Below are 22278 nucleotides of genomic sequence, written 5' to 3' on the forward strand. Positions count from 1 at the left end.
CATGTACTGCACCTGGCCAACTGAAGACAGATTGAGTAGACCCCTTGTCTGGTCTCATAGTCCACTTCTGATGGGATGGAGTCTCTCTGCATAACATTTACCACCAGACTGCAGAGGTGACAAACAGAAACACAATACTCAAGACTAAAAATAAAAAGATGCCATGAGGCATTTTGGATAGAAGCATATGCCATGTGGAATATATGTACTGGTGTATAATGTAGCTTGACAACTATGCTGACACCTCCTACAGTGGCTCAAAGCAAACAAAGAACACCATTCTTTTTTAAAGGTCTGTTGTTTGTGGTGCTACCTGAGGCCTCCTGCTTTCAGGAAATTCTCACAGAAGGATTTGCTGCTGGTTTTGGCCATCTCATCATCAGACGTGGGCATGAGTTTTGAACTCAACACCTAACAAAGAAATATGAGAAAAGAGAAAGGAGATAAAAAAAATTGATTTCACACAGCTTAATCAACTTTAAAAAAGGGAATTATGCATTTATATACATATTTGGGGTTATGCGTTTAAATGTACCTCAAGGTTGTATAGCACTCTGAATGTAGACATGCCAGGAGCTGAAGATCTAAAAAGGGACTCCAAGATAGAAGCCGCACTGGGCTGATGTTGCTGCTTGGAGGACATAGAAGGAGAACGAGAGCCTGTACCCTGGCCGAGGGTGAAGAGCGTTTTCTAGAGAAAAGACACACAAAAGATAGAAAATAAGTCACTCAGACAATGGATAAGGCAAGGAAACGCGCACAAGAGAAATTCCTCTAGACTTATAACGACCCTCCTCCAAAAGCAAAATTAAAAATTTCAGAGGTTTATCGTTCTGCATTAAGCACTACTTGTTAATAAGAAAAGGGTTCAAGTAACCTGATGGCTCCAGACGCTGGATTCTTTGGGAACAAAGTTGTCAAGTGCATCCTGTACTTCAGGATCTGTTGGAATTAGCAGCAGCAACTTCCTCACACGTAGAGTGATCCTGGAGAGTATAAAAAAAAATATCCACATACATAAAGAGGGTTTTTAACTGTCTTTGGTCTTAATACATGAATTATGAAATAGTAGTGACTTAAATATTAATTAACAATCACTTTTTACCCAGCTAACCTTGCATGCAAGAGTCTCTATGTTTTTATGCATTTTTGTGTATCTACACAAATTGCTTCGAAATCAAGTGATGTAAATAGTTATTTTTCTGTCATATGTAAGAAATACTACCTTACCTGGACTCATCAAGGTTTGCTAGCTGGTAAAGCATCTCAAACACATTACAGACCAAAGCCATCACAACTCCAGGCAGAGACTTCTCCTGGAGACAGAAATGTACGCACTTTGCATCAGAACCAGCGGAAAGTTCAATGGATGCACTATCTGCAGTTCTAACCATGTCTAAGATTGTACCTGCTCTAGGGCATAAGCAGAGTTGAAGACAGCAGAGCTGGAACTGCTGGAGGCAGAGGCTGAGGACTCGGAGCTGCCAGAGGGAGTGCCAGTGCCTGAGCTCTTCACAGTTAGGCTCTGCTCATCGCTAAAGCCAAGCTGAGACAGCAGCTTATGGTCTCGATTCATGGTCAACTAATACACGGTGGAGGTGCAGTAAAGGGACAATGTGAGAGAAAAAAAAAAAAAACCACAATTAATTTTGTTCAAGGAGACACAACAGGATAGTGGACAACATATCAGCAAAGTGTTTAAAATTAGGAGGCATATGTTTAAAGTAACAGTAACTCCATGACTGTGTGCATGTGAAGCATTTAGTATCTGTAAATTGCAGCTAAAAATAAATAAATAACGTGGGTTAGACCTTCCCCAGACAGGCACTGCACTGAATCATCAACACTTACCACACTATCATTGGCAAAGATTTGGACATTATCCACCGGACAGCTCAAGTGCTCAGATATCTTCCACCGGATACTTCCTACTGTTTCATTACTGTGAGTCTGTACAACAGAGAGATGAGTAAAATTAGCCATTTCCTCTGAAGACCTGAACTGTGCACAAAAGGGTAGAAGTTTATAATACCTCTAAGGTAAAAGTGTCTTTGGTTGACTCGTAGGTGATGTGAAGAGTGACAGGGTGTCCATTGAAAGAGGCCCCGTGAGGTAGAATAGTGCGAGGAACTGAGTACATATCCTACACAGAAATACACAAAAACACGAGGTTAAAAAAAACATTAAAGCATAATCATTTTTATACACACGTGTAATGAAACCCTGGAGACAGAGTGCACAGCTTACCTCTATAGTGATGACATAGCGCTCAGCCAACAGCAGCAGTCTTTCAATTATCACCAGCTTAGTGGATCTGGAGGTGTAAATTCACAGAAGCGTCTCAACAATAACAAGCATATTTATACTCAAAACATTTTATCCATCACTAACATGCAAGATAAATTATATAAACACAAATGTATTTTAATAGGTTTAGTAACTATGTTCTTACCCAAACCCCCCTCTGTACCTGGATGGTGATTGTACAGATGTGGCCACAGTCGGCATGGCCGTGGCCGTCAGCATCTTGGTTGCTTTAGTAACAGCATGTGTCAAAGTAGGCCCACCCAGGGCCGAACTGGCTGCCTAAAAGAAGAGCAAGAAATGTGCTGCTGGATCCCACTTTCTGTGAAATGGCACAATCATGCTAGTAACATATTCAACAGCTTACCTCTAGTCGTTTGTAGCAATCAGCAATGAACTTCTTGTGCAAAGACACAGAATCCTGTGAGGAGGAAGATTTATTTCATCAAAGTGAGGAGTTAAAACAACAGGTAGTCTTGCAGCATCTTAAAAGGAGAATTCTTCCCAGGATAAAATATGTATATTCCCTCTGGTCCGTGTAACTTATCCACCTAAATTGTTCTGTTTTGAGTTTTCCATTTTTGGATAGAGAGAACAGAGATGACTTCCTTGTCTAGAATATAAAGGAACCAGAGAGCACATCTTTTTGGGGATTCAAAGTAATAGGTTCATTAGAAAGAAACTAATTCCTACACCAAAATGCTCACAATAAAGATAATGACTTTTTTGGATCATGTAAAGAGACATTGCTGCTGATTTTGATGTGAACTGTCCTGTTAAATGACACTTCCACTCCCAGATCTTTAGAAGCAGTGCTAAAATTAAGAGGCCAGAGCAATAAATGTAAAAATATACTCAAACCTTCTTCATCTTGGGATTGAGGTTGGTGTAGCTATATGTAATAATAAGTTGGATTGCTTCATTGGCTATTTCTTCATCAGGGGTCTCCATGGCGATGCGCCAGATAAAGTCCATCCCTGCCAAGTCAAGGCGCTCCACACACTGAAATCAAAGCACATAATACTTTAAATCTAAATGTCAAACACAATGTATTTCAGTGTTCTTTTCCTTTGCACACTGAACGGTTCACTGTGTACTAAGGATCAAAAGAGAGAAAATGAAAGCTGACCAGCTGAGTTCCTTGGCGTTTTAGTCGATGATCACAAAGGTTAACATTCTCAAAGAAGGTCTTAAAAAGATTAAAACCTGAAACACATACAAAACATGTTAAATACATATTTATAATCCACTGCTGAAATGCTGTGTATCACCAGACAGAATCTCTCACCATTCATGGTGATTTCATAGGGTTCCAGTTTTAAGATCTTCTCCTTGAAGAGTTGCTGCTGAACATCACTCTCAAGGTCATGTTGCCCTTTTGTGAACCACTCAAAACACATCTGCACACACAGAACGACACTATGTTAATCTCAGTTACAGTGAATTTTAGAGACAAATGAGATGGACTGGCTTGAGTGTCTACCAAACTGAGCCTAACACAAAGACTAAATGAATGATCTGTTAAAGGCTAGAGGTAGTTAAAAATTTGATCCTAACCACTTGTGCCCAGAATTATCTCATACTCTTGGAAAGGGCAGAAACCTGCCTCCAGTTCTTTCTGTCCTTTTGTTGTTTTTTGTTCTCATAAAAGAAGCACTTGATAAAGCTAAACTTTATTGGGTGATACATTGAGAAACCTAAACAGAATGGATGTCACTTTCTTGACTGCTTGCTCTGTATTTAAAACTTGTATGATCATTCCTTGTATTGTGCTTTAAAAGGAAGAAGTAAAGTTTGTGCATTCCTCCAGATCAGTCATCCAGAGAAAGGAGGCTGCAATGATAAACAAATGGCCAAAGGCAAGGTTTCATTTGCAATGACTGTTTTCATACCTCACGGTCAAGTTCACAAACATCCGGCCCTGACACCAGGCACTCCCACAGCTCCTTGGCTCTGTTCCAGACCAGGTAGAGGCTAGCTTCCTGGAGAAAGAAGGCCAGGAAGCGCAGGTGGCTGTCCAGATACTAAAGACATATTGAAAGAGAAATGTGTTATCTTGTAACACTATCAATATGTAACATTATCTTCTTCAGGACTGATTACTTCCAGTGTAAACCTCATGCCAGCTAAGGGAAACTTGCATATTACTCACATTAATTTCTAATTATGCAATTAATCAAAATATCCGGCAATACAGCTCCCGGGATGAGCAGAAGGCTATTACATTTTAGTCAGTGTACTCAGGTCATTTACACATTTTATTTGATTTTTAAATACATTTATTCAGTTTTAACCCAGGGGGGCAAAATGCAGGAGACAGGAACTATGGAAACTGTGCATCCAGCAGATATTTTGCTTATGAAGCTATAGTCAGTAATCAAATCCCTTAATAATGGTTTTGGTCAATAGCAGTAAAAAAGATGTTGAGGTCTTTATCTTATTTATTTATCTATCATACATTTACAAATCTTACTCAGCAGCATTTAATATCTGGGTATCAAAGTGTGCAAATATTTTAACTTAACTCCTGTGCAGCCTATACTCAAAAATGTGATTTCATCGCCACCAAAATCATCCTCAGTAATAAATATTCACACATTTCCCTGCATGAAGCCAACAGTAACCTGAGTGTTCATTACTGTGGTGGATCACAGGATGATAAATGACTGTTTACTGATCAGTCTCTTATGGGTCGCTGTATGTAGATTTGCTTTATTTAAACAGTAAATGTTAAGTTACTGCAGCCTGACATTTGCCTTTATATTCCAAGAGTCACACTGTTATAAGTGAGGCAAATGTTCTTATTATTCATTAAACTGATCGGAGGATGAAACCACATTGCTGTGTTTGTTTTAACAATGATGACAGTTTGATCACGAAAAACGTCCTGGGTTAAAAAGGTTAGAGCATCTAACCTGGATTTTGAGGTTTGTAAATATTCAAATTTCTGCGAATCAATGTGAACCATGCGTGCTGATATCAACAAAGAGCAGCTTCAAGCTCAGCAGGAGGGGAGATATCAGAGAGGAACTCTGGGTTTGATCAAGAAAAACTCCCAGGGAGCTCTGTCCCTTTTTGATGTCAGTGAGAGCGAATATCCCTAATATGACCATCTCACGCACACAGCTCTAGCTGTGAGAGCGTAAACTGTTCCCACATGCTGTTTAAATCTTTTGTTTGTGAGGGAGCTAAAGCAGCCTGTTTTAGACAATGGTTGAATTAGCATGACCCAGTGTGAAATGAATGAGGATTATTTTGAAATATGAGTCATGCATTGCTAATCTCGTAGCGAGTCCATGGAGCCTATAGGGTCGGAAATGAGAATTATAGGTCACCTTTAAATTAAAAAGAAGACATACCTCTTGGTAGGTGTAACGTCCATCTACCAGGGTTGAGCCTGAGAGGCCACTGTTACCAGCAGCTGTCACGGCAAGTCGATGGCAGCATACAAGGGATCCCGTGATTAGTTTGACAATCTCAAAATTCTTCTTCAAGTCTTGGATGATGCTCTGTTGGGAGACAGAGGGTTCGAATGTTAACTTAAAAACAAAGTAGAGCAGATTATTCAGGTGTGCATGTATATGTGTTTTTATGTGTCACCTTGTCTTGTTTCTGGTATGTCTGCTTGATGAATGAACGGGTTATCTCATGCAGCTGACGGAGAGCAGGAACAACCCAGACCGCCTGTGGACTGCTCTGCTGTGAAGCCTGTTGAGATAAACATATACACATGCGTGCATATCAGATGATGATATTTACTAAATCACAAAGCAAACACAGACGCTTGTTACAAAAATAGAGGTCAGCGATGATCTTTATGAATCACTTTTAATTTTATGTAACTGTTTTGTCATCGTAGACTTACTATTTTTGTAATTAAGGGCTTTGTTAAAACAAGAAGGGAAAAAGGAAAATCAGAGCCAGAGATTTAAACCACGGAAGTTCAAATCTGCCACTTTTAACCCTCATCCTACCTACTGTTTCAGGTTTGTTTTTTGTTCTTTTAAATGACGTCGCTAATGATTCAAAATCTCTGTTTTCTGTCCCTGCTTTGATTAACACTTTTTAAAAAATACAAATGTTTTGGAGTCACGAGGGATTTCAAACAAAGGCACCCAATTTGCACCTATGCAGGAACTACTTATCTCAGGTAATGGTTGTGATGGGTCCTAAATTAATTTATCTAGCCATATCAAGGGGAACTTTGTTAGTCATTTTAAAGAACAAGAATGGCATTGATGCATTCACTGTCTGTATGGGGAAACTTCCCACACTGAAAGTTTTCAGAACGTTAGCAACATCGCCAAATCTACTTGAAACAGCTGGGGAATGCTCTGGTTATATTACTGCTATATTGCAAACACCAGTTGATTTGAGCAGCAATGAGTCTCCTGGGAGTTAACAAACTTCTGCTGCTGATGTGACTGTCCAACACTGTGCTGGAAGAATCTATTTTAAAAAGGCGTTACTTTGCTCCTGAAACACAGACAGGAAGCTAGCAACTGTTTGTTCCTCCTTTTACATGCCAGCATGCGCTGATGATGACGCAAACTGTGTGCTATAACTGCCTGTAGTAAGGGTTTAGCTTTAGTTCATTTTGTCTATTTATATACAACCATAGCGAGAGCTTGGTTTGTGTTGCCAGCAATAAGTCAGTCTCTCTCGATGGGTGCTGATCCCTTCCAGAGCTGCTCTTTGTCATCAGTTCTGTTCATATTTATGCATCAAATCTGCAGCCGAATGTAAATTAGTTGGAATGCCGACTCCTTCTTGGGCACAAACTGCTGCCCCAAGTGGAGGACTTTCAGTATCTTGGGGTTTGTTCACAAGAGAGGGGAGATTGGAAAAGGAGATTGGCAGACATATTGGTGGGGTCTTGGCAGTGAAGCGGATGCTATACCGATCTGTTGTGGTGAAAAGAGAGCTGAGAGTGAAAGCAAAAGTACAGCCAGCAGATCTGTGAATCTGCTCGCTCTATGTTCACAAGCTCTGGGTAATAAATGAAAGAATAAGATCACAGATGCAAGCAGTGGAAATCAGTTTCTTCTGAAGTGGATTCGTACTCAGAAACAGAGCAAGGAGCTTGGTCATTTGAGAAAAGGTAAGAGTAGAACCCCCTCCTAGGTGATGTGTTTTGAGCATGTGATGGAGCCTTCAGGGAAGACCCAGAATGCATTGGAGAAATTATTTCAATTATTTTATATTGGGGTCAAAAAGAATCCAGCAGCTTTCGTCATGTAAGTACAACACAAATGATGTTTACTTAAAATTACTCAAAACTAAGGAATATCAGAATCAATTAGCTTTTGAGTATTTAGTGTGGATTGAGCCAAAAACTGCAATTTTACAAAAATCTAATAATGATCTACTTTTTAGATGACCTTAAATACATAGCTAATAATGCTTTGAGCAGAAATAAATTTTGCTATTATTATAATCTTGCTATTGTGACTGGTAATTAATGATTCTTGCTGCCCCCAAGGACCCCAGGTCTATGTATGTCAAATAAGTTGGTAGGATGAGGGTTAATGTGAAAGGCCAAATATCAAACAAACGCCTCACTTGGGTATCCATGGTTCTGATTAGAGTCCTCGCATGAGTAAAGATTTTCCACCAAAGCTAACCAGTCATCCAGCAGATAAATCACTCATTTATTTCCACCAGCGTTCACCCAAGACAAGACCAACACCACTGTGTAATCATTAGCGAGTGCCAAAGCCCTCTTAGTGAGGCAAGCAGAAGATTAACATACACCTGGTCAAACAACCTCATGTTGCAATCATCTGTGAAATTATCAACCTGAGACCAACGAAACCCCTTTGTGGTCAAACCCCCTCCTCCACGATTGGATGGCAGGACTGAAGCAGCAAGATTGGATACACACCAGTCAGTGGAAATATAAATCATAATGGATACCTCTTTTAATTTGGCCAGTGAGTTAGATTTCTTCTTGCCCCAAGTGCCAATATGAAATGAGCTATGAGTCTCGTTGCCTTTACTGTCTTCCTGAGTGAGGTTCTAGAGACATACATATCATTTGAAGTGGGATATTTGTACACAAATAACAAAGCAGGATTTCCAAGGATGACACACATATTTTCTTCCATGTGTGGCAACAGTCAGTCCAGCAGTCATTTTAAAATATGGTTATTGTGTATAATTTCAAAATAGGTAAAGCATAGATGCAACTGAAATATCATGCCAATTTCCATTTCTTGAACTGTGGCTCAGTTTATCCACTGTCAGTTTGAGTTCCCTTCCCCCTCCCTTAAAGCCTATTTTCTTCTTATTAACTGTCCTACGAAATTAAAAAAAAGAAACAAACAGACAAACAAAAAGAAAAAAATATCTGAATAGCAGGTGGGTGAAGCTGCTGAGAAGACCATATTAAATACATCACAAAGATTTAAAAGTAGAATAGAAATATCAGAAACTGAGCATTTAAGACAGAATCCTGAGGCTCACCAGGACTACTTGAACATATGCCACGTTTAGTATGAGCATCTGCGTGTGTCCTCTCTAGGGTGAACCAGTTTGTCATGTTGGACAGCCAGGATGTGCAGTACCAATTTACTGACACAGTTATTAATGACATGTAAAGTACACATTTAGAAAAGGCAGGATGAAGCATAAATTCCTCACATACTTGCAGTTTATAACGTTATCTACCACATTTTCCACGCTTTGAGTGTAGTTTACAGTTCAGTCACACCAGTGTTTCACAATATAGTCATTAACTGACTGTATCAGCAAATCAACTAGTTATAAAACCTGCATTTACAGATGCCCACAGAGGGTGTTACAGATGCAGACAATGACAAAAAAAAGTAATTAAAAAAAAGTTTAAAAATAAATTATTCTTGATAGATAGGTACTTGTTTAAAAAGACAGACCCCCTTCATTTTTCTTTGTGTGAGTACAAAATAAACAACACCTTTAAAGCACCGGCTCAGTGAAATGTTAAACCCCAACAAGAGCCCAAGTAAACAAAGACAATACTATACTGTGTCTGCCTCACCTTCTTAATGTCTTCAATGCATTTAATAATGTAACTGCGTTTCACCAACTCCTTAACAGCGTAGGCATCGCTGAGAATCCCCAGGTGCTCCTCCAGTGCCTGCTGAACTAGACTGGTAGGCAAGGTGGGGAGGTGAGCCAGCTCCCACAGCACCTCCAGCACCTGGACAGACACACACAAGGACAAGGTTGACTCAAGGGAACATCCTTACATCAAAACCTTTCGCAATATCTTTACCTATTTTTTTCCATTTACTTTTGAATGAGCCTAGCTTTGACAAAAAGACATTTAAACAGCATACCTTTCCTGTTGTGGTTTCAGAGCGAGCTTCTCTGCCTATCCTCCCAATCAGGCTGAGCAGCTTTTGCCTTACACGGTCACTCTCAACTTCCCAGCTCTAAATACCATGCAAACATGTTATCATAAATATCACGCACACATGTAAAAATCTCTTCAAATATAACCTATTTTCTCAAAATGCCACAGAGTGAGCACTGACCTTTTGTATGAGAACGAAGAGGTGAGTGAGCTGGTCAAAGCTGAACTTCACAGCAGCAGCAGCAATTATTGTATGAATATTTTCTATCACAGTTGATGATTGACCAGCCTGAGATGGTCACACACACACACACACAAACACACACAAAAAGAAATCAATACATCCACTGAGCTGACAGGTATTTGTCACATACTTACAGATATGCACATATAAAAGCACTCAGTGCAGTTTACTGAGTTTCTTTAAGAGTTATAAATAGACGCAACGGATCAGAATAAATAATAAATATGTAATAACACATGCTGTTGAGATATAAATGGTTCTTACCTGTATTCTCCAGATCTTGGAGAGTTCATCTAGTGACAGTTTACTCCCCAGCAGCTCAATGATTCCCTTAATCCTCTCACAGTACTGAGCTTGATCAATGTTACCTGGAACAAAAAGAATGAATCAGCCAAAGTTAAACTGAAAGCTTAATTTCCCGATTTCACAGTTTAAATTTATGTCGGTGGTGACTACGTTTAACTATGTCTGTGTGTTTTGCCAAGCACTCATCAAAACTCTAGTAACTTCTGTTTTAACAGACATCCTTACCTTCCAGTGCTATTGACAGGACAGAGTTCTCTACAAGCCAGTCCAGCAGTTTATCTGTGTCAATGGCATTTTTCACAGACTTTGAAACCGTGCTCTCTTCTATTAACTTTGTCACCTGAGAGACAAGCATACAAAAATAGTCTGACATGAGCTCAGAAATGGAAGCACCCAGAAAGAAATACTTTAAAGTCATCTTTTTAAGCTGACCTCTTTGAGGGAGTTCATCTTAGTGGAGAAGTGGGGTGTTTTGAGCATACGTAGAAGAGTATCCAGCCGGAGATCATCTACCACAGTAACCAGCTCCCTCTGGAACCTCATACACAACAGCTTGATGGCTGACAGCAGGTCCGGGATGCTCACCAGACGCTAGGGTTGAATAACATTTGACTGAGTCATAAAATCCTTGTGAAGTCTCAATAAAAGAACCATTTCCACATTAATTTAGTTTCCTGAACTCAAGATGAGAAGTGTTTGCACTTACCATAGTCTTCTAAGACAGTTTATTCATACTATATGATCTGGCAGGTGCCAACAAAAGTCACCAGTCCCATATTCATTCTGAACTCAAATGTACTGGGTAGCACAACTAAGAGGACAGTGAACACATTCATCTCTGTCCTCTTTTTCTTAAAATTAGAAGAGGTATAAATCACTACCTTATCTTTAAGGTCCTTCTCCTCCAGGTTTTGTACATATGTGATCATCTTGTGGATGACTGGATCCAGCATAGGCTAGGAAAAACAATATGAAACTGTGTTGATCCCTGTGGGGTAAATGGGCCACTGGAGCAGCAAAACAGTAAGAGAATAAACACAACCGATGATTTTATCACTGGAACAAAACTACGGAGCCACAGACAAACAATGTAAATACCCAGATATATTAGTAGCAGAGAAAAAAAAGCAATTACAGGCCAGATTCTATAACTGTGTCTGCATGTGTGTACATACCTGTACTGCTATTTTTAAGAGGACCATTTTTAGCATTAGATGTTAAAAGTGTATGTAACACCATGTCACATATTATGCACTGCAGCCCTGGACTTCTCTACCACCCAGCAGAGATCCATGTGAGAACACAAATATCAGCACAGTCAGATTAGACATTAGCAGGTTTTTAACCAGGCAGCTCCCTGGTACAAAGTCTCTGTGACTTTGATGTGAGAGCTGTGCATAAGTATCCCAACCTGAGTGTCTGACACTAATCGAAATCAGCTTAGGACACAGAGGCCAGTCCTCACTTTATCCCACAAGGGGCCATTAAAGGGCTAAGACATTGCTTTAAGGTAGAAATGTATAGTGAGCATCATTTAGTGTGTGTGTGTCAGGGAGAGTAGATAAGGTAGCTCACCTGGACAAGACTGGAGTTAAGGTATTCAGCACAAACTCCGAGGGGTTGGACTAGAGCAGATACATACTGTATGGACAGATGAAAAAAAAAGTATAAACAAGTCAAAAAAGACAGGAAAGACTAAACAAAAGAGGAAAATAATTTATCAGCACCAGCTATGATGATCTTAAGAATAATTCACTGACTCTGAAGCACTGCTAAAACTCACTAACAGATGGTATGTATCGTATGTGTGCAAGACTTTTTATGGCATCACAACATCACTCCTGATTTAAAATGTGTAGGATAGAGATCAACCTGCATTAAACACATAAGTGCATGTGAGCGAGAGGGAGGGACTGTTAACACATGCGTGGATGAGTATCGAATACCAGAGCCCAGCTGTCATTTGTCATTCACTGCTAAATCAAGAGAGGCTAATGAAAGCTTCCTGTGTTCCTGTCAGTTTTTTGACTATCCTCCATCTCTGCCTTCTGCAAGTATCTCCCTCTCCTCCACCTTCCAACTCTACCCTTCCACCCTACATGCCTTCCTTCTCAAAGCACACAAATGAATGTGTCACCCTTGGTAGTCAATAGAGAAGTGAGCACTACTCATTTTTTTTACTTTCACTTTTACCATATCATCCAATGTGCCTCTAGTGTGTTAGGGATCTAACAGCTTACACACTCTGCAGTTGCAGTGGGAGCTCAGCAGAGTGCAACTGTGGTGTGCAATGAGTCTTTGCCTTATTAATATGCTAATGGTTAGAGGGTGTGTGTGTGTGTGTATGCACGCGCACTGAATTAATGGCCATGCGCTGCTGAGGTTCCGGCCAGGTTCCCAGAAGGAAGCATCAGTACAAGGATGCCTCAGAACACATAAAACAACAGAGCATTTCAACCATCACACAGCAGGAGGATGCAGGACTGTGTGTGTAAGTGAATATTATAGAGTGAAAGAAAGAGAGAGAGACATTCAGCGCTGTGCAGCTGAGAGCACTGAGTTCAAACATGATGACCTTTCGCCTGCATAGACTGTCTCAAAGTATGTCTGCAGCACAGCACACTGACGCTCCGTCAGTCTTAAGAAATGCCCGGAAAAAGATGATAAGAAGACGTAAAGACAGTTGTTCTTACAGCTATCTCGATTTCCTCAGTGTTGAGTTTCGTCTGGATGGCAGTGAATCCTCCCAGCTCTCCAAACTTAACAAAAATTACAGACAGAAAGGAAACATGAGGCAAAACTGATATAACTCTGGTATATATTTATGGAGACAATATCTAAGTGGTGGTTTATTACTCACTCGATTCACCAAATCAACCAGCCAACCATGGGGCTCCTGAAACAGATCACTATGAATTAAGTAAATGCTTTCAGCAATGACACTGTAAATTCTCATGAGACATACACATTAAGTTTTCAAGCAGCTGCTGTGTGTCAGCCACCCATGGTCTCTTGACCCTCTGCAGCTCAGTTATGCAACACTGGGGATCAAGAATTGGTCTGTCTGAACCTTGAACATGACTATACACCATAAACAAATTCTTTAACATGTAAACATATATAAATACTTGCCAATGCATCTGGATTAACTGCCACACATACAGCACAATACTACAATGCTACAGTACAATCTTATAATGCTTCACAGACAAATTAGCGTGTCTTACTTTCTGATAGGTGTTGCTTGGAGAGACGGCAAACATATTAGCCTCGTCTCCAAAAACTTCGGCCCAATTCCTCTGACAGGCCTTCATCCGGTTCTTAAAATGGTACTCATTGTCAGGATTAAGGGCCTGCGTGTAAGAAGAATTACACATCATAAATATTTATTTTTATTTCCTCTCATATGCATGAAATAAAGTAGCTTTTTTTTTTTTTTTTTTTTTAAAGTAAAGCTGAACAAAACCCAAAATAAATGGAATGACACTGAAACACAGTGGTTCACAACATTTTGAATAAGGTGATTATAAAACGAAAAAAGACAGTAAATGAGACACTGAAGCATCGTAACAGGAAGGTTTTCTATCATTTGGGGAAAACATTACTAAATGAGACAACGCACCATGGTCAACACTCCCATCAGGTTTACAGGTACAGGGTCCTGCTTCACCCTCTCTGCAACCAGTTCCACCAGCAACATGAGCATGTTGTAGATTCCCTCATGAATCTCTGTGCCCCATTTGTGTACGGCACTGCTGGTCAGTAGCTGGTGATAATGAACAAGGCACGTAGAAAGGAAGTAAATCAGGTATGCTAATTATTCAAAGAGGCACTTGGAGTTGTTTCTCTTTTGCTTACCTTTTTAAAGGCCTCTGGCATGCAACGATCCATAAAGCGCTTGCAATTCTCATCAGCGTCAGCAAGACCTGACAAGGAAGGAGAAGTTGGATTCACACATCTAAACTTGGAGAATTTTTGGCTGTCAGATTAGTTACATATTGAGTCATGCGACACAAGTGGCCGAAATAACAACATGTGAAAAACACCCGATGGTCCAAACAAAACACGCCACCCACATAATAACGCAAATGTAGTTTACTGCGGACCTTTAAAACAACATTTTCATCACCTCCACACACGTAGTCTTACCATGTCGGGCAAGGCAGGAGGAGGCAATGAGACACTTGCCCAGGGACTCCTCTCTCTTGTAAGGTATGGACCAGTGGTCAGTAAAGACTCGACTTTCCAGTTCATACAGGTTGGTGGTGGGAAACTCCATGCTTCCCCCAGAGCAGTTCCCATTCTCATCATTGCTCCTCTGTAACACACAGGCACAACAAAATTATGACATAAAGCAGAGGGTGACTGCATTTCACACGGCTCATCCCATTGTTTTATAATGACACTGCAAATGTCCTCTGTGTGATGCTAGGATAATACAAATGGCCTCTGGCGATGATAAAGTCAGACAGGATGATGCCTGAGTCTTCTCCTCTCTCTGGGAGAGGAGCGATAGCAGTCATTTGGAAAGTGTGTCCTCTCCTCTATGATCTGCCCTTCATCTCTGTAATATTTTTATCTTTCTATTTCCTCCCGAGAAGCTTTCAGAACAAATCAAGGCAGGTGCTTGTTAGTAAGTCCTTTGGCAGCAATTAAGGCTAAAGAGTGGTGATGTGTAAGTCAGGGTGTGAGAGCTAGACAGTCAAGTTCAATGAATACCCTGCCAAATGACACGACACTGTCTTGTTAGCTGTATGATGGCGTCATGCCTGAGCAGGTAATAAAGAGAGAGTCAAGTTTTATACCATCTGTAGTTATGATTCACAGAGCTGAATTAAGGCTCAGCTGGAATAAGAAGACAGAAGAAGGCAGTGGCAGTGAAGCCTATGTGAGTCTATGTGGTAAAAGCTAAAACAGTTAAAAGGTTAGTAAATTATTTATGCCATAAACTTGCTTACATATTCATGAGGTCAAGTGTATATTTATGATTAACCTTCACAGCGTCTTCCTCTCAAACAGTGCTGCCCAGCCAATTTATTCAACATTTAAGTATGGCGCAAACTAGGTGCTGATGTTAAAGTAATAACTGAACCATTTAATAAAGCTGGACCTGCTGTGTTACATTGGAAATTATGTTAAACTACAACTGCGCACTAGGATTCAACTTCCACTACATTAAGACTGTAACAAACTATTAGAGACCATTTCTCATGTGGAAGCTGCACAGTATAAATATTTATTAATGGTACAATTAAATATAGTTATATACATATTAACATAAACAGTGGTCAGTACATTCAGTACATGACTGTCCTGCATATTGATGTATATGAGAAAATATTATTAATCAATCAGAGAGGAGAAGAGGAGGCAAAGGGAAGGATAAAGCATAAAGGAGGAGCATCATATTTCATCTCTTCCCTTTCTTAGAAAATTAAATACGACAGATAGATGAGAGGAAGAAAAGCTGGAGAAAGACTAAACTAATACAGATCTTTGGAAACACCCCAATGAAAGAGCACAACTGGCAGAATTACCCAACCACAACTCAATGCCCTGTTTCAAAGAAGTACAATATAGGGAAAACCACAAATCACCATGAAACATGCACTAGGCTCCAATACTTTCAATGCTTCCAGACTTAAGGGCTTTAGAGGGAAAGGCTGAAAAGCACTGCATGCGTGTGGCTGGCCTGGAGAATGAGGTAACTCAGTGCCACTGTTACTATGCACCCGCAATCCTCCTGGGATCCTCTGCAAAAACTGCAACGTGTTTGTGTGTGTCAGGGACACTGCAGGGCTATATTTAGGAGCATGATATGTGGCCAAAGACCTATGACAGCCTTCATGAACATTAATACAACAAACAAGGGAAGAGAAGAGGGTAAATACAGACTTTTCAATTTTGGATTATTCTCTATAACTTTATAAATTTTGTAGGAATGAGTGAAATTTATTTCTCTGTAGTATATCAAATATGCCACGCACACGCACAGACACATTTATATAGCAATTACAATAAATGCTCAACTAGTAAATAGTAGCAAATATGTTTGGTTGGAAAAAGATTCCAATTGTACTTCTAACTTTTTCTGGCAGATGAACAAACAGGGGGGAAAGGGGATTAAATAACAGAGGAGTTACTTGGTGGAGAATTAATCTGTAACAACATCATTATTAGAATGTTTTTAAACATAGGCTTATTATTGACCTGTGGGTGTGCTCCATTTTCTGCACACTGTGTATGCCAAGTGTTGTATATATTACACTTACTAAAATAGCCTGTAATAAACCACCACCGTGATAACAGGGGTAGACGAGAAAGCAGGTGTAAACAGGAACAGGTCAGTAGTTTATGTGTACTTATTCTATTGACCCACAATCACAGCATCTCACTACAATCAAAGGGACACAACAGGTGGCTATCAAGTCTGAATCAATAACCTCACAAATTGAAGGATTGGTCACTTTCACTTTCAATAGCCTTTACAACGTTTTTGGAAATCTATAAAAGCAGTGGGTTTGAGGTTAGGTTTGGGTTTAAGGTGTTCAAGGTGTCAGGTGAATCTTATGTAGATGGGCATCTGCGGTTTACTGTAATAGCACATAAACGCTGTAAATTAGGACAAAGTGATAAGACCTGTAGGTAAATTACTGTGACAGAACTAGTGACTGGTATTTTTCAATCATCAACTACAACCCTTCTCATACACGCAATATGTAAGAATTATCAATGAATGACACAAAAATAGATACTCATATGATGACAACTGACATTATGAATAGAAAAATAATCAAAATGGCCACGTATGCTTAAAAATGAAATTGCGAAACCGCTCTAAGCCCGGTTCGAGTGGACTGCAATTCCGACAGGAGCGGAGCAGTCTGATAACCATCCAGCTAACGTTAGCTAACACATGCAAAGCAGACATAAGAGATCAAACTGTCTGCCTGCAGGCTGACTGGCTGATAGGGCTGTTTACTAGTTACCATAGGTCCCAGCTGAAATCTCTAACTGCAATCCCCCAGAGTGATGCCTCTGTGCTCCTAGCCTTGGTCCTCTTACTGGCGCGTTTAACTCTAAACTAACGTTAGCTAGCCTGCTACAAGCTAACTGCGTTAGCTTTTAAGTTCAAAATGGGCTTTCAGCTCAATTTTTAAAGGAACGAAGCTTAACAATCACAGGCAAATCTCTTGACCTCTCCAGTAGTATCGAACAGAATTTCACCTCCTGCTCTGACAGCTCGCGTTAGGTGCATGTAGCACAGAAGATGCTAGGTTTAGCCAGTTAAATGGGCGAGCCCACTCTTTCTTGCAAGCGGCAATTAGCCCGGTTTCCTCCCCTCGCTCCTTCAATTCATGGTTGCTAAAACTACAGGTTTCTCTTACCTCACTATCCACTACGTCGTGGTATGCTGGAGGAGGGTCAAACCCTCCCGTGCCAGTCCGCCCGCTGTTTTCCCCCTCTCCACTCGAGCCCAAGCCGGGGTTAGGCCCACTCTCCATCGGTTCATATCCATACCCGAGTCCGGGGCTTTCGTTCGTCAGGAGCGCCACTGCCTCGTTGATGTCATTCTTAGCCAGCCGGAGCGCTTTTCGTATCACGTCGGGGTCTGGGAAGCCCATACAGAGGAGCGTCGTTATGTGCTGCTCCTCTTCGGTCTCCATTTTTGGGGTGTCTCTGTCTAGCAGACTAGTAGTAACGGGGTTTTCGGCACAGCCCTGTAGCTGTGCACGCCGCCATGTTTACAGTCCGCTGCTACTAGCCTGTCACGATTTGCTTTGCTCACAACAGCGCCGACACAGGTGTTACGGCGACTTCTGCCTGCCAAGCGCTGCATGCTTCTCGCGGGAGCGCGCAGAGGGAAACGAAAGTCATTTTATTTTGACGCAAGGCCCAATTTCATATGTAACTATTGCTTAATAATTTAGTTTTAAAAATCCCAGCTGTCCCCCTTTCACTTAAGGTTAAATGCATTCTGGAAACGTTCACGCTGAGGTGTAATTTAAGTGGGCTCAATGCAATTTTGAACACTACTTAAGAAGTCCTGGTGCTTTTCTTTCCAATTTTAAACAATAATTTTTCACATTCCCCTGGTCTTACAACAAAATGACGTACTGTAGTAAAGAAAGAAAACCCATCAGTGGGATTTAGTTTCCTTTCCTTGTCCAACTTACTTTAGTTGTGGTATGGTAGGTAAAATGATAATGATTCAGATTCATATATATATATATATATATATATATATATGCCTAGTGAAAAGTTTAAAATTCCTGGACTCCTTTTTGCGATGTTTACATTCCCCAGCCATGCAGTAGGCCAGTTCGAGCACTTTCCTCGTCCCCTGGCCACACATTTGACATCCATTCTCAAACTGTTTAACAATAGTGTAATTTTCACTGCTGGTGTAATTAAAATGTATGACAGTCTATTTTGAGTGGAAATTAAAATAAAAATGAAAAAAGACGTTCTTTATTTTTCTAGAAAAATGAACATTGCAACAAAATTTGAGAAACTACAGCAATGTTGTAAAGTATAAACAATCTCAAAATTTTGACCTACTGTGGTTATTTTCACAAATAATATCTTTTCTTCGATTAAATTTGGTGTAACCTTCTTAGGGATCAAAACACTTGGTTATAATCATGGGAAGAAAAATGATAAAAAGGGCTATATGTAAGTTTTAAAATTGTGGTAGCCGAAGGAACAGATAATTAATTGTGAGGATCAGTTCAGATCAGACATCAGCTCATACCACCAGCACCTTACTCTGAAAATGATTTAATTAGAAAAACCCTAGCCCAGGTTAGTTTTATTTTGTTTTGTTCAGCAAAATGCTTTCAGACATTAACTTAGACTTAGACTTAACCTTCTTAACTGAACATTAACACGTGAGCAAATGAATGTTTGAAGATATTGCAGTTTATAATAAATTGCTGTAGTTTATAAAAATGTATAATAATTTAGTTTTGTTAAATAAATAAAATAAATACTTTTTTTCAGTCATTAGTGCCTGATAAACCATGCTATTTAAAAGTCCAACATTTTTTTTAACATTTATATTGAAGCTACAGAGGATACCCTTTAAATACCGAAGAGCCGTTTACTAATGAAGGGCGTGGCTTTGCCTTAGAGCGCGTGAATGGGAGCGGCGGCTGTTGGTGGCGGGCGTGCGTCACGTGAACGCTCGGCTCATGTGACAGGGGACAATCAAAACAGGAACAAAATGGCAGCAACTGGAGACGAAGCCGCTGCTATGGACAGCATCTCCAAGGCACCATCGACTCATTCGGCGACTCTGAATCCGACCGCGAGTGATAGCGGTCAAGCAGAGGGCCCGGGGGATGCAGCTGAAAGCCTTGCAGCCGCTCCGAAAAAACACGGCACAAACAGTGAGTCCTGGTTTCTTTGCACTTCCCTAGCTAATGCTAATTTAGCATACAGTAATCCAATTATTTAGTTTTCTATTTGTGGGTGTTACATTGTCTGCTCTACACGCCATTCTTCTTATTTGTGTAATGTGATTGTATTTAGCGTTATTTCATTTACATTATGACCACATTTAAGTTTGCAACTGGATTTAAAAGCTGCATTGTGTTAATGCTCCTGCATTTCTTTCAGGTGATGGTGGTGTGGAGACAGCAGAGGAGGCTGTGGAGCCTGCAGAGCCCGATATAAACGAGTTGTGCACCGATATGTTTGAAAAGATGGCCATCTTCTTGCAAGGAGAACTAACAGGTCTCTTATTTTTGGAATATTGGAAACACTCGCATTTTTTTTTTTAAAGTGTGAAACAGTTATGTTCTTAAATGTCAAAGCCATAGGGCCAGTTGCTGATGTTCTTTGCTACTCATATTCATTCTTACCCATTTTTCTCTAAATGTTCTCCCAATCTGCTTAGGCACTTGTGAGGATTATCGTCTATTGGAGAACATGAACAAGATTACTAGCTTGAAGTATATGGAAATGAAAGACATTAGCATTAACATCAGTCGTAACCTACAGGATCTTAACAACAAGTGTGAGTACAAAAAAACTAGTCCCATAATCTTCGTCTGTTACTGTGACTTGTAATATAAGAAGACTTGTCTGGTGTGCATGCTTTCTTTAGATGCAAGTTTACAGCCCTACTTGGACCAAATAAATCAGATTGAGGAGCAAGTATCTGCGCTTGAACAAGCTGCTTACAAACTGGATGCATACTCCAAGAAACTGGGTAAGACACTTAATGACAGAGGTGTAAAAGTGTTTGTTCTGCACAGAGGACAGGATATCTTTTGACACAGCATAACTGAATCAGAGTCAAAGATGTTCTAAAAAGCACATCTTCGACTTGGCAATGGAAAAATAAATAAAATTAAAATCGACAGCTAAAAGCCAAACAAATTTGGGGAAGTGTTATCCATTTTTCTTTACTATTATAATTTTTAGATTTCACTGGTGACCATACATTTTTTTTTAACTTTAAATTTAAAGTTACTTTAGAAAAGTAACTTTGTCATTGTTTGTTTTGATTCCACAGTACCATGTTTCTTTGTTTTAATTTGCTATATCTAGTGAACGTATTATTTATTTGCTGTGTCTTTGAGAGCACAGTCAAGGTGACAGTGTAGGCTCTTTCTGTATCTGTTGGCTGTTGACGTTATTATTTATGGTACAGTGAAAGAATAGTCAGCACAGCTGTGTCCAGCAGCTTCCATGCCAGTAGATGGCGCTGTGTCACCACAAACAATTCCTGACCTAAATATTTTAATGTTAAGGCCAAACATTATTCGATTGCACCATAATTGAACAATGTATTTTTATTACAATAGAGTGTGAAGTCATCCCTCTCTTTATCTTTATAGAGGCCAGATTTAAAAAACTGGAGAAGCGGTGAGGGGGAAGAGGCGGTAGACTGAGAGCTATGGTGCCTTCCCTTTCACCCTGCCTTGCATTCTGTTTTCCCTGCCAGTGGAGCCAGGACCTGCAGGGAGGATGTGAACTGAGACTGAAACAACAAACAGTCAGAGACACTTTGACACATAGAAAATACCAAGGAGGAAGCAGCTGAATGCACATGAGTTAGTAATGCGGTGTTTGACTTAGACTTGACTCGACTCCAATATCACGCAGCCAAGGTATACAACGTATACCCAAATCCTTTTGCAGATGTCTTCCCCCCCCCCCCCTTTGTAGAATAAAAACTCTAAATAGACGGGCTGTAATAACTGAGAGATGGAGGATATATTTATTACTAATCAGATAGAAATTCAATGGAGTATTCAACAGCAATGTTATACACAATTTACATGGCAAAGCATGGTCACAGATGTGTTTTAAGAATGTGTTGGAATCCCAGTCTCGTTCCTTGGAAATTCTCTGATACGGAGCCCTGAAAATTTCATTTGGCAGTACTAACTTAAAATGAATGGTATAAAAGAACTTTTACACATTCACTGAAGACTTCAAGATGGTTAGCAATGATGAAGCTATTGTGTAGAGGGCAGTTGATAATGATGACACTTTGACCATGGAGTTTGAAATCTGCAGATTAAAGACATTTAATATGAATGACCTATTGCATTATGTCTTTCTGGAGATGGTGAAAACTGAGTTTTGTTTTGCTCTTTTAAGGAGGGAGGGCACTTGTTATTTTGCTTTATGAACATGTACATGAGGGGTGTATGTTTTGGGTTTGGTTTTTTTTGTTTGTTTGTTTGTTTTGTTTTTTTTAAAGCTAATGTAAATGTAATGACAAGGGAAAAGGAGAAGGGAGAGGAGAGGTCCTCTTCAATCTGGTGGAGAGCAGCTTAATAAAAAAAAAAAAAGTGATGGTAGCCAAGAAATACAAAACTCAAGTGTAGCAGTTAAATTTTTTTTTTTTTTTTTTTTACAATAAATCAATAAAAAAAAAAAAAAAAAAAAAGCAAGCTAGAAGTCCAACTTATACATTATAAGTATGGGTGCAACAGTCTTGGAACAAATGCTCTAGTAGCAGCCATCAGAATCCAGTCACCTGTTGTGTCTCAATGGGAAAGGCCTTTTTACTGGGTCCAGCTTCTCTGCCATACCAGTTCCACAGACATTCCAGGGCAGAGCTCCTTGG

At 40.0% G+C, this 22278-nt stretch overlaps 2 protein-coding genes across 4 annotated transcripts in view; one reads left to right on the top strand and one right to left on the bottom strand.

Moving 5' to 3' along the window:
- Window positions 1–18031, bottom strand: part of usp24 (ubiquitin specific peptidase 24) — a 32454-nt gene extending 14423 nt beyond the window's left edge. The window contains exons 1-33 of one of the 3 annotated variants that reach the window (XM_005478911.4): window positions 17579–18031; window positions 14340–14508; window positions 14049–14116; window positions 13813–13956; window positions 13418–13543; window positions 13051–13086; window positions 12884–12949; window positions 11766–11831; window positions 11072–11146; window positions 10623–10781; window positions 10416–10530; window positions 10149–10252; window positions 9822–9929; window positions 9624–9719; window positions 9323–9484; window positions 8221–8322; window positions 5905–6012; window positions 5664–5813; window positions 4197–4328; window positions 3593–3704; window positions 3434–3510; window positions 3166–3306; window positions 2672–2725; window positions 2471–2586; window positions 2248–2314; window positions 2033–2143; window positions 1852–1950; window positions 1409–1582; window positions 1231–1316; window positions 878–986; window positions 536–691; window positions 314–411; window positions 13–108 (exon numbers count right to left, since the gene is read on the bottom strand). In XM_005478911.4, the coding sequence (XP_005478968.1) occupies window positions 13–108; window positions 314–411; window positions 536–691; window positions 878–986; window positions 1231–1316; window positions 1409–1582; window positions 1852–1950; window positions 2033–2143; window positions 2248–2314; window positions 2471–2586; window positions 2672–2725; window positions 3166–3306; window positions 3434–3510; window positions 3593–3704; window positions 4197–4328; window positions 5664–5813; window positions 5905–6012; window positions 8221–8322; window positions 9323–9484; window positions 9624–9719; window positions 9822–9929; window positions 10149–10252; window positions 10416–10530; window positions 10623–10781; window positions 11072–11146; window positions 11766–11831; window positions 12884–12949; window positions 13051–13086; window positions 13418–13543; window positions 13813–13956; window positions 14049–14116; window positions 14340–14508; window positions 17579–17857 (3761 nt within the window). In that variant the 5' untranslated portion in view covers window positions 17858–18031. Of the gene's footprint in view, window positions 1–12; window positions 109–313; window positions 412–535; window positions 692–877; window positions 987–1230; window positions 1317–1408; window positions 1583–1851; window positions 1951–2032; window positions 2144–2247; window positions 2315–2452; window positions 2587–2671; window positions 2726–3165; window positions 3307–3433; window positions 3511–3592; window positions 3705–4196; window positions 4329–5663; window positions 5814–5904; window positions 6013–8220; window positions 8323–9322; window positions 9485–9623; window positions 9720–9821; window positions 9930–10148; window positions 10253–10415; window positions 10531–10622; window positions 10782–11071; window positions 11147–11765; window positions 11832–12883; window positions 12950–13050; window positions 13087–13417; window positions 13544–13812; window positions 13957–14048; window positions 14117–14339; window positions 14509–17578 lie in introns of all 3 variants that reach the window. The other 2 variants (XM_013267379.3, XM_013267382.3) reach the window with 2 other exon arrangements.
- Window positions 18032–19304: 1273 nt separating this feature from the next.
- Window positions 19305–21746, top strand: bloc1s2 (biogenesis of lysosomal organelles complex-1, subunit 2). The gene is made up of 5 exons (XM_003439909.5): window positions 19305–19582; window positions 19812–19928; window positions 20092–20211; window positions 20302–20406; window positions 21038–21746. The coding sequence occupies exons 1-5, from the start codon at window positions 19333–19335 to the stop codon at window positions 21067–21069; spliced, it is 624 nt and encodes a 207-aa protein (XP_003439957.2). The 5' UTR covers window positions 19305–19332; the 3' UTR covers window positions 21070–21746.
- Window positions 21747–22278: the final 532 nt, after the last annotated feature.

The sequence above is a fragment of the Oreochromis niloticus genome, linkage group LG23, assembly GCF_001858045.2.
Source record: "Oreochromis niloticus isolate F11D_XX linkage group LG23, O_niloticus_UMD_NMBU, whole genome shotgun sequence".
Lineage (NCBI taxonomy): Eukaryota > Metazoa > Chordata > Actinopteri > Cichliformes > Cichlidae > Oreochromis > Oreochromis niloticus.